The sequence below is a fragment of the Citrus clementina genome, unplaced genomic scaffold (genome assembly GCF_000493195.1).
Source record: "Citrus clementina cultivar Clemenules unplaced genomic scaffold, Citrus_clementina_v1.0 scaffold_5, whole genome shotgun sequence".
Taxonomy (NCBI): Eukaryota; Viridiplantae; Streptophyta; class Magnoliopsida; order Sapindales; family Rutaceae; genus Citrus; species Citrus x clementina.
In genome coordinates this window covers 35,939,420-35,951,773 of record NW_006262201.1, presented here as the reverse complement: position 1 = coordinate 35,951,773, position 12,354 = coordinate 35,939,420, and the positions used below count along the sequence as shown (strand labels likewise).

The window sequence follows — 12,354 nt, the reverse complement described above, 5'->3', positions numbered from 1 at the left end:
TGTATTATCAACGAGCTGAAATGGCTGCATTTTACTTTTCTAGATCATTAATTGCAGCTACCTAGTCTGTAATTGCTTTAAGTCATCATCATTTTTTAAGTTGATAATCATATTTATCTGTAATGATGTATCTGTTGTTTGCTTGAATTACAGTGGTTTTGTGGGCACTGGGCTCTGGCCAAGTATGGAATATAGATGCGAACTGTTGCATTTGCGATTCTTGTCTTATCAAGTATTGGCGGCCTGACATAAAAGATCTTACGGTTGAGAGCTCCTCACTAACTGAAGATCAGATATTTCTTTATATAGATGATATGATGCATCAATGTATTTCTATTGAACGAGAAGTTCAGAATTTCATCTTGAATGGTATATCCTGCACTTACTGAGTCGTCTTGAGATTTTCATATAAACTGGTGATTCTTTGAAGTCATAGAACTTATGAAAAGGTGTTGATTTTGCTTTATAATCGAAAGCTCGTGATTAAATGTTTTCAGTACCTCCAAATTATGGGTCACACGAACTAACGCAGGATAGGAATAACCAGGGGTTAACAGTTCTGACGTTAGAATTTGAACTCGAAGTTGGCAAAAAACTGATGATGGATGAAAGGAATGCATTTTTTGTTTTCAATATGAAATTGCATCATATAATAAATCATTGAAAACTGAGTATGCAGTGGAGAAAGAAACAAAAATTCATAAAATAAGAGGTAGTCCACTGGTGCAAAATCCATTATGATATATTGCCGTCAGCTTCGGTCCGCTCTTTTATCATCTGGGTTGGGATTCGACCACTTCTGTAGACGCTGCTTAGCTATTCCAGCCTGTAAATCCACCAAAATGATAAATTACCTGACATAGACATCCATTTCAACAGAAAAAGATAAAAGAAAACGGAAGTGAAACAATGTTAAATCCCACCTCCTTTTCCCAATCGCATCGTGCCGTTATGATGGCCAAAATCACCGTTTGAACAAAAGTCCCACCAAAGATCATCCCACCCCAGATACCCTGGTGCATCAATGAACGATTACTTAGACTATGCTGCCGCATTTTCAAAACCAAGTAGTGTGTGTGTGTGTTCATGTGAATTGTCATGCAACAACAGAAGAAAAAGGAACAGCTGAAGTTACCCCAACACCCAATTTGAAAACCCATCCGATCAGGAATCCAAGCGGGAGTCCTATAATGTAATAGCAGCCAAGATTTATGTACGCAACTGTTGCTTGCCACCCAGACCCAATAGCCACTCCTGCCACAATGAAATTACCAGCTAGTGTGACAACTGATGCATACATAAACCATTTTTCTGATAAAAAGTTGATGAAATTGAACATAATGTATAAATGTTGTTGGAAATTCACCTGATAAAACTGGTTGAACGCTGTTAAGGAGAATGGTGATGGCTAAGAGAAATGAGAGTTTATCAACTTCCGCAAGCACATCATTACTTGATGTGAATATTAATGCGACCTTATCATGGAGAATCATGATGATTACACACAAGATGAGACCAATCAATGTCGATTGTGCCACAGACACAATGGTTGCAAATCCTGCTCCCTTACCATTTCCTGCTCCTAGCTCATTTGCTACTCTTACTCTGGAAATTGTATGCCATAGAAATTATCAATTGAAGAAAAAAAATGTTTTGATCACCAAAAGTGTAAAAAAAGAAAATTAAAAAAATGAAAAATAAAAGGTGCTTTTTGGATTTTTTTTTTTTAATTTTATAACTCTGTTTGTTCTTAATTTCAAATAAATAGTAAAAATGATTCTAAACTTTTAAAATGCTGACGCACGTTTTATTAATTTTATGTAAAATGTGAATAATGATTGAGATTTAGTACCCGGTGGCGGCCAAAAAAGCTAGGGGAATCATCATTTGCCATCCATTGATACTCATGCTGCATCAAAATGCCATAAAATTGTTAAACCATATACTAAATGTGGAGTTGTTTTCCTGATAAACATACTACAAAACTGGAGTAGGAGGGGGGAAAAAAAGGAAAAAAAAAAAACCGCAATAGTTGAGTAAAAATAATATACTACCAGACAGATAGTGCATCCACAGCTAACGTGGCATTCTTCAAGTACCCAGTCATAAGTATTAATATTCTATAATACCAATTCTCTAAACTGCACAAACACAAGCAGATAAGACAAGATTACACCAACGACAATTGTATAAATAATATAAAGTTAACAATAAAAATTAAAATAACGAAAACTGATCAAGTGACTTTAGTTAAAATGGATTAGGCAGTGGTACTGATGGGGTCTCAAATCCAACGGTATTTGTATACATTAATCATTCTTCTTTTTTTTATTGTGACGTGGAAACGAGCAAACCAACCACGGAGGAATGATAATGATAATGACAATGATAATGAAAATCATAATGACAATGATAATAAAAATGGCAATGATAATGATAGTGTGATAACCATAGCATGACTCCAGCAGCTACGGAGAGTTTGGTATATTCCCAGAGGCCAGAAAATGCTTGCGTCGAGAAACCTGACCAAGTTAGAGGGCAGCCGCCGAAAGCAGCGTATCCATAAAGCCCAAAACACAAAACCCACCAAGAAATATCGAGAGCCAGCGCCGCACCAACAACACCAAAATCTAGAACATAAACGAATAGCCAACTCGTCAGAACATTCACCAACAAGCCCACGAGTGAAACCCACGCTATCACTTGATTTTTCAGCTGGCACTGCAGGAACCTTGTCAACGGAAACTGAAACGCAAAGCTAAAATGCAGTGGTATCATCCACACAGCCACTGTCCCCGACAGCTCCGCCACGTCATCGGGCTGCCCCAGTAATTTCAGAAGCGGGGTGGCAAATACGTAAAACGGCAGCAACAAGAAGCAGAATAGAAAAAGGACTATCCATGATCTTTGCATGTATATGCCCAACATGTGGTACCTTTTGGCTCCAAATGCTTGCCCACAAAGTGTCTCTAGTGCGCTCGCCATTCCCAACTATTCAATTATAGCTTTGATTAGCTAGCTACCTAATTATTGTAATAAAGAGAAAATTAATAATAACCTTCGTAATAGTGATTACCAAAAGGCCAAAATTGAACCCAACAATGACTGTGTTGGCTATAGAGATGGCAGCGAGCTCAACATCACCAAGGTGGCCAGCAAAGGCTTGAGTGATGATGTTCATGGTGTAAGAAGAAATCCGGCTGAATATTGCGGGACCCACTATTTGCCATAGCTTCTTTGATTCAATCCACACCCTTGATGTCAAATCTTTATTGTTATTTTCACGATCATCATCATCTTTATCTGTTAACAAGGGCCGCTGATTCTGATCTGTTGTGTCCCCCATGAGAAAAGATGATTTTTTTGCTGCTCTAGAAGACAGAGAGAAGAAAAAGGGGAGTTGGTTTTTTGCAGAGTATGTGAGTCAAGAATGTAATGATACGTTTACGTGACTAATTTTACTTGAAGTGGTGAGATAGCGGACGCGAATCAAACAGCGCTTTCGGGTCAATTTCTCTTGTTTGTCAGGTGAACAAGTGATATTAAAAGATCGGTTGGATCAGACAATTTATTGCCACGTAAGTCGAATTGACTGTTATTTTTCACTTGTTAATATGGAAACATTATAAGATCAGCAAAACACTCTTCTCATTTTATTATTTAAATTCCTATTTATTTACTTGCAAAACAAACATGAGAGTGAAAAAATAAATTCGCTTTAAAAGACAGTTAAAATAAAAATAAGATAATTTATTTTTTTCATAAAAAAAGTAGTTATAGCACTTCTCTTTCTTCAATATGATGACATAAAAAATAATATAATATCAATTAAAAAAGGAAAAACCACTCTCCAATATTAGAGAGAGAATAACTATTTCATTTGAATAATTTTATTTGAAAAATCTTTTGAAACCTTTGGTGCTTATGTATTTTTTAAATAAGAAGTAAAATTTCATTAAAATAATTTTATGGTGATGCTTTATTAATTCAATTTTTTTTTTAACACTGATATGTATTGTTACACTTAGGGATGCGGGTTAGATTCTAATGGGTAGTGATATTTTCAAACTCTTATCCATTATTCGTTAAAATTTTAGCAATACCAAATCTGCTAAATACCAGCGGATTTTTAGGATAATTCTCACTACTCACTTCTTCAAAATTTATTATACAAATTTACACATCATTTATAAATTATAGTATCTAATCAAATGCACACAAAATATATATCACCAACTCGACCAAATAAGTTTGAATATTTTACATTATCTAAATCACTTGCATAAAAATAGTTAAAAATTAGAGCAATAATATAGCTTCAAAATCTTGTACAATTTTTTTTTATACAAATTAATGTAACATGATTAAATTGGTTAGATTAAATATCTCTTAGATCACGTGATTTATTTTTATTATTTTGTATATTTATTCAACCGATGAATTAATACCAAATCAATTTGTACAAAATAAGTTTATACAAACTGATTATATTAGTTAGATTAAATATCTCTTGGATCACATGATTTATTTTTATTATTTTGTATTTCCATTCAATCAATGAGTTAATTACAAATTAGTTTGTACAAAATAAATTTGTACAATAGTTTGTGGTTGTATCATTACTTTAAAAATTAACATCAATCATAATTCATTATATTAGTTAGATTAAATATCTCTTGGATCACATGATTTATTTTTATTATTTTGTATTTCCATTCAATCAATGAGTTAATTACAAATTAGTTTGTACAAAATAAATTTGTACAATAGTTTGTGGTTGTATCATTACTTTAAAAATTAACATCAATCATAATTCATAAACTATTTACTATCTATGTGATGTTTAGCTCGATTTATACATATCACATCATGAGAAAATGAAGGAAATTTGTCTTTAAAAAATCTCTCATTAAATAATTGTGCAGACCATAAGTGTTTAGTTTTTAAAGAATTAATTTTTAGATTTTAATCCATCATTATTGGATCCTTAATCCAATGTTGAGTTTAAATGTGAATAATTATGTGTTGCAATCTGTCAATACAAGGTTAAGCCCAATTAAAAGTGATTTATTAAGGTTTTCAGTAATATAAACTTTAATGTATCTGATAGGGTGTGGACCTTTAATATGTAAAGAATTAAGGGTAATTTCTATTTCTATGATTAGCCGAAATAAAAATATCTAAAGATAATAGAAAAAGTTATCTATATAAGTAGTCATGGTCCTCAGATCATACATATCATTTTATTCTTTTTGATATTCCATCAAAAAAAGAACACAGAGAAACTTAAAGAATTCTATAGAAAAATGTTTTGATTTGGAAGGCCAACTACACGACTTCAGGGGCAATTACGCATTATGCATTCAAATACGCTTTTGCATATTTTGTTATTAATTCTTGGTAATATAACATGAATATTCCTGAATTATAAGTGATGATTTTCACCAAAGGATTTCTTGTTCTAACATCAATATTTTTCTTCTTGTGGTTTCCATCTTGAAATTAAGTTTTAATTAACTTAAATAATTATTAAATAATAATATATAAATTATATTATATTGCATTACAGTATTGTGAAAGCATATTAGCTAAATTGGTTTAATTGATTAAATTAAAAATAAGCTTTTAGATTTAATATGAAGGTAGGACAAATACAAATATAATAAAAAGTAATCTTATTCGTTCAGGATACCCGTTCAAATCGAATACCCACATATAAAATTAACATCCCTAATTATCAAAAATCTATTAAAATTTATAATTATGTTGGTGTTATGATTCGTGCAATGTATCTTTTAATATTCTATATATCTCATGCCTATTTTATACACACACACACCCGTTTTATTTTATTTTATTTTTTTACATTTAGATAGATTCACCAAATGTTGAATACAAAGTGGAAGCCACTCAAAGTTTGAAGCATTTTCCATGCAAGAAAAATTGGCAATCGGCGGAGGTCACGCTTTTCAACTTTGTTTTTATTAAAAAAAAAAGAAAAAAAGATTACACAGTGTATTGAAGCTTTTTATTTAAAAAAAAAAAAGCATGAGATTTTATACTGAATTGGATTATAACATGGATAGTTCAATAATGTGACACGTTTTTTTTTTTTATAAAAAAAAATTGTAACATAGATGTATAAGATAATGATATTAAGAAAGTACGAAATCTCTCTTTATATGCTAGCTGAAGTCCAAATTTTACGAAAATTGATTAGAATATATTTATCCTCTCAATTGTTCGGCAACCAGGACAAGATATATACCTGTCCCCGCAGTATACTCCCACGTTTGAACACTCGTAATCAAGACAGCTGCACTGCCCAATCAAATAAAAATCAGATTCCCGTTGAAGTGATGATCATGCCGAAATTGATCGATCAGGCAAAAAAATTCCGTATTGTTATTCAATCTAGAATCAATATCTTTCACCATCCCCCGACACGTTTGAAACGGCACTTCTCTTTTGTAACTGTTAGCATTACTCGAATGATAATCTCACAAAAAAGATCTAATGAGATGTATAAATATGTCAATTTGAAAGAACGAAAGGTGATTAAATTATTTTTGTTTTTTGTTTTTTTTTTGTAAAAATAATAATTTAAACCCATGGAGAAACAAAACTAAAGTTGTTGTGCTGCGTTCTGGCATTGTTTCTCAAACAATTAAAAAGTTTGGCAGATTGATTTAAAGACATTAATTAGAAGTTAAAATAAACTTGAGAATGCATGTGGTAATAAATGCATTGGAAGTCAATTAAGAGTTGGTTCTATATGTCTTATTCGAAGTCCAGTCTAAGAATAAAATCCCTAGACATATAATTTTTACTTCTTGAAAAATAATAACTATTTGTATTTTTTTTTTTAATATTCGAAGGGTGTCTACTCTACTTACATTTTGAAAAAGAGAAGACTGTTTTTATTTAATAATTAAAGAATAAAATAAACTCCTACATATGTTGCGGGGACTCAAACCGTTGCGCTCACAGTTGTAAGTACAGAATCCTGGCCACTATACCAAGGCCCAGTTAGTTTATTCGTACACTTATTTATTTTAATTTCATAAACAAAAAAAAAAATGCCAAACGCACAGAGCGAATTGCTTAGCAAACTAGATCTAAATTATCTCAACTTATAAAATCGCTAGAATTTTGCCTATTGCATGCGATTGAAAATACCTTGCTCGCGAAAGCCAAGACGTCTTTAAAAACATAAAAACAAAAACGATCATGACTGCGACATCGATGGAAACCGTGGGACCCATTATTAAATATAAACACATGGCACGATCAGATTGCGAGAACACGATTTCAGTGTTGGTCATACTTACCCCTTTAAATGTTGGCAATCTCTATCTTACATGCATATAAGATAAAAGGACCTTTTAATGTTTATTGTGGAGATTCGATTAAAGCTGCTCCAGCAGTTTTAGGTGAATGAGGTTTCTTTCTGATAAAGCTATCGCTGTGTTGGCATAGATTTATGATAGAATACGAATTTTAAGTACATAGTGATAAATATTATAAAATTTATTATAACTTTAATTGTGTATAGTTAAGAGAGAATACTCTACCTTACGTGGGATACAGATTTTTCGTCCGCTATAACACATTGCCATGTGTCTAAGAAGAGATGAAGTCATCAATTTGGTTGTACGATAACATTCTTTCTGTCGGTTTTACCGTTTTATTATACACTGCCATTTCACCTGAACCAAACAAGACTTAAAATTTAAAAACGTCGGAATGTTTCTAGAACATTTTATGCATGTCGACCAAAATAATATTCCTTCCTTTAAATCATTTATTTATAATTAGGGCATTTTTATACCGTTTCCATAATCTTATTTATTGTCATTATTTTTTTTTCTTACCTTTTTTCTTTTTACTTAATTAATTTTAGTATCATTACGGCAGTACTATTGATTATTGAAACAGCGAAAATGGATAAAATTAAATATGGCTGCATAGTCTTGAACAAATTTAAGAATAAAATTAGAGAAAGTAAATCAGTCTCCCGGAGATAACTTTTGCAAATTAATTGAATAATAATCTTGGTATGGGCCTGCCTGGCAGGCTAATGAAATGGAATTTGAGTATTCGTTCTGAACAAGCATAGTTCTTTCAAAACTCGGGAAATCATGATGACCTCTCGCTTATGACAAAATTAAGATTATCAATCGGATGCAACCTCATCCAATATGTGAAGCCGAGCCTTCTGAGCCTGTGAATGTGTTTTTGAAACACAAGAAATTTTAACATCCTTCGCGCTTCAAAAGTTCATGAATATGTTCAAAGAGTAGTTCTGTAAATTACCTCTTTCTGCCATTCGCACTTTATGGTGATCACACACAGTATTACAGTTTGAACAACAGTTCCGCTGATCATTCCTGTCCAGATACCCTGCATAAACCATAAACCAGGGGAAACAAAAGCACAAAAATACGATTAATTGCCAGACTCAACATCCGGAAAAGCACATCTTACATTCTAAAGACAAATACCAATATGGTAGGTTTGAGAACTCTAATAGTGTAAAAAACTTTCATCATTCTCAAACTATGTAGAAAATCCTATTGTGCCCTTATGACAAAGCAATCATTCATACCCTTATATCAAAATGGAGCAGCCATCCCAAGAAAACCCCAAGAGGCACTCCAACTATGTAGTAGCTGCCAATGTTTACAAATGCCACCAATGCTTGCCATCCACATCCAACTGCAACACCTGGAAAAACAAGACACAATCATCGAACCATATCAGAAGAACAACATTTGACACTGCAAAGAACAAAGTCATTTTGAGCTTCTAACCTGTGAGAACTGGTTGAATGCAGTTGAGAAGAATGGTGAGTGCAAGCAAAATTGCTAATTCATTAACCATTGTAATAACAGCAGAGCTTGAGGTAAAGATCATAGCAAGCTTCTCAGGGGTGGCTATTATAATTGACAGAAAGCAAAGTCCAACCAATAGGGAGTTCAGCACTGACACAATGGCTGCAAATTTGGCGCCATTTGCATTGCCAGCACCAAGTTCATTTGCTACACGAACTCTGTATAAAGATGTATTATCACATGGTAAGAAAGAGAGCACAGGAAAAGCTAGATGAGGCTAGTTACTTCAGAGGCATATTTAAGAGTAACAGTCTCAGTTTTGCTCTTGGGATCCTATTCCCTGATAATCTAATCAAAATTCACAAGTCAAAAGTTTATAGTAACAGAATTTGAATGGATGAGTGAATAGGGGGAAAAAAAAACTCCAACAACCAGAAAATGGTCGACCAAAGACAAGATATTCAAGTCAGTCAACTGGTCAGAAAAGTATCCTGCCACAAAAGTTACAAAACGTAGAAAATTGCAAACAAATGTTGGATTTGATTAGATAAAAGTATACCCATGTTCATTGGAATGGAACAGCTGTAGGTCTAATCCAAACCCAATTGTTGGTAGGCGAAGGTTCATACCTTATCATTTTGACAACCGTATTAAAGTTATGTCCATATTCTAAACCATATATGAGGTTCTAATCCATCACCAGAGGTTGATGATATGATATAAATAATGGGAAAATCACCTAATAAGAGGAGTAAATTTCTTTACATTTCCTAAATATTTTTGAAACAGTAACCGTAAACAAAGCCTGTAGAAAAGAATTGCACTATCAACACTCCCAAAAACAAATAAAATAAATAAATACAAAACTAAATATATGAGATTGAGAGATGGAAACAATGTTTAACATGATTCAATTCAAGCCAACTAAAGTTACTTCCTAGTCACCTAGAAGTATACGATACTCAATTTTTGCTGAATTGTCGGCTGAATAGACTATATTCCTTATCTAATAAAAATTCTATGTCATGAGATAACGAGATATTACACTGTTTAATACGCCCTATTTGGAAAAGCTACTTAATACTATTTGTTAGGAATGTAGTGGACGATTAGGAATGATAACCATGGGGATGTAGTGGACAATTAAGAATGATAACCATGGGGCCAACATTGGGGACCCTGATGCTTTATATTATAGAACCTAGCTCAGTACCATCTCTTGGTTCAAATAGTAATCTTTCTTCTGTATTCGCAGTTGATTATTACAATTAATTCTGGATTTAAGAGAGGGAAGGCAAGGGAAAATAATGAATAAAAACATACCCGGTGGCAGCCAAAAATCCAAGAGGAATCATGGATTCCCAGCCAAATACAGTTACACTGAAGATTAATTTTTAAAAAAAAGTGAAAATTCAATGGAACTGAAATGTGTACAAACAAACAAATAAATGTAGGTTGCAGTAACAAAGTCAGGGATCAGGAGCCTACCAGATGGAAAGGGCATCAACAGCAACCTCAGTGTTATGCATATAGCCAGACACTATTATCAATGCCCTGTAGTAAATGTTCTCCAACCTAAACAGTCGTCACAAAACACAAACTCAGTTGCTCAATTCCTCTATCTAATAAATCTAAAAATTCGGTAAATCAACAAATCAAGAGAGAGCAAACCATACAAGAGCATAACCCCGGAAGCCACAGAGAGTTTAAAGAATTCCCAAAGTCCAACAAAGGTCTGAGCAGAGAAACCGGTCCATGTGAGAGGACACCCGCCGCAAACAGTGTACAAGAAAAGACCCAAAACCGAGAGCCACCATGAAAAATCAAGAGTAATAGCAGTCCCAACAAGTCCAACTCTCAGCTTATAAACAAAAACCCAACTCACGATCACATGAACCAGAAGAGCACAACCAGAGACCCAAGCAATGACTGCAGTCTTTAACTGGCTCTGCAAGAACCTTTGCAAAGTGAATTGAAATGGTAAACACAAGTGAAATGGTATCAGCCATACAGCAAAAATACCAGTCTGCTCTGCCACTGATGTTGGCTGTCCAATGAGCTTCAATAAAGGAGATGCAAAACAAACATGGGTATCAACAGAAATGAACATATGAACAAAACAATCCACGATCTTTGCATGTAAATGCCTAGCATGTGGTACTGCTTTGCCCCGTAGGCTTGGCCACATAATGTTTCTAGCGCACTAGCCATGCCTAACTAAAAGAAGGGAAACAAAAAAAAAGAATTAGGACATGGTAGAGGGCAGTAAATTAAGTGAAATAAAATAGTTTTTCAGAGTTTAGATTAGGGTTACCAAGAAGCCAAAGCTGATGGAAATAATGACAGTGGTGGCAATGGAGATGGCAGCAAGATTGAGGTCACCGAGATGGCCAGCGAATGCCTGAGTAACGACAGTCATAGAGAACATAGCAGGGCGACTGAAGATGGAGGGACCTGCAATTTGCCATAATTTCTTTGATTCTTTCCATGTTTTACTAACCAGTGAATCATCGTTTGATATTTCTTGGAGGTGAGGTGGTGTTTCGTTTTCATAAATGCTTGAGAGTAAGAGAGGGTTCTCTTCTTCTCCGATGCCCATAACTCGCTTATGGCTGATATGATGTAAAGATCGGGGGAAATCAATTTTTTGTTGTTGCTATTTCTAGGACGTCGACATCAACTCAACTGATCACTGATTCACTGCATTGTTGTGCCTATTGTAATTTTATACATAATAGTTAATAAAGATTCTCCGCCGCCGCTGACCCCTGAATTGTGGGGCTGGCGTCACAAATCACAAAACACTGCCCGCGTAAGAAGAGGGAGTGATCACTGAAAAGAATAATGAAACTTTTTTTAACTTTCTCAATTTATTTCATTAGCCTCACTTTAAGTTACTATTTTTGATCAATTTACAGAAGTAACAACAAAAACAATACTAGTCGTGTGTATTGTAGTAATTTTCATTTCTAAACGACGTGCTGTTAGTATCTATATTTTTTTGGCGGTTTCTTTTTTTTTTTTAAAAAAAAAAAAATTATTATTATTTCTTCACAGATTCTGACGTTCCTAATTGGGCAAATCCAATTTAACGGCCGCCTTCACTCGCACTACAGGTGAAAATGGGACAGATCTCTACAGAGTGGTTATTTTCGTAATTATGCTGAATCCTGAATCTGTTAATTTTTTTTTTTATTTAATTTCTCATCAGTTGGATACAAATATTATGGATATTTATCATGGAGGATTGGATAAGTCTACTTCCCGACACAATTCTTTATTGCAATTATCCAGTCCATTAAGTAACAAAATAAGGAAGAAAATGTTTTTATTTGAAAATATGAGAAAAATTGACATCATTACTTTGATAAGAGTTGACTTGCGTTGGACTAAATTCGGGCAGTTCAAAAGAGATATAAATTCAGGCCTCGTATCACCTCCAATTGAATCAAAGAAAATGGACAGCAAGCAACCCAATTCAAAATGAGGGACAACGAAAATTCGAATTTAAAGCAAAAAA

At 33.7% G+C, this 12,354-nt stretch overlaps 1 protein-coding gene and 1 pseudogene across 1 annotated transcript; both read right to left on the bottom strand.

Annotated features, from left to right (window-relative positions):
• Nucleotides 1-619: 619 nt before the first annotated feature.
• LOC18041463 (protein DETOXIFICATION 27) lies at nucleotides 620-3,504 on the bottom strand. Its single transcript, XM_006433837.2, has 8 exons — nucleotides 3,077-3,504; nucleotides 2,450-2,991; nucleotides 2,055-2,141; nucleotides 1,853-1,909; nucleotides 1,367-1,605; nucleotides 1,136-1,254; nucleotides 924-1,013; nucleotides 620-826 (listed from the first exon to the last, which is right to left on the bottom strand). The coding sequence occupies exons 1-8, from the start codon at nucleotides 3,344-3,346 to the stop codon at nucleotides 752-754; spliced, it is 1,479 nt and encodes a 492-aa protein (XP_006433900.1). The 5' UTR covers nucleotides 3,347-3,504; the 3' UTR covers nucleotides 620-751.
• Nucleotides 3,505-8,022: 4,518 nt separating this feature from the next.
• On the bottom strand, nucleotides 8,023-11,653 carry LOC18041462 (annotated as a pseudogene).
• Between the last annotated feature and the right edge of the window lie 701 nt (nucleotides 11,654-12,354).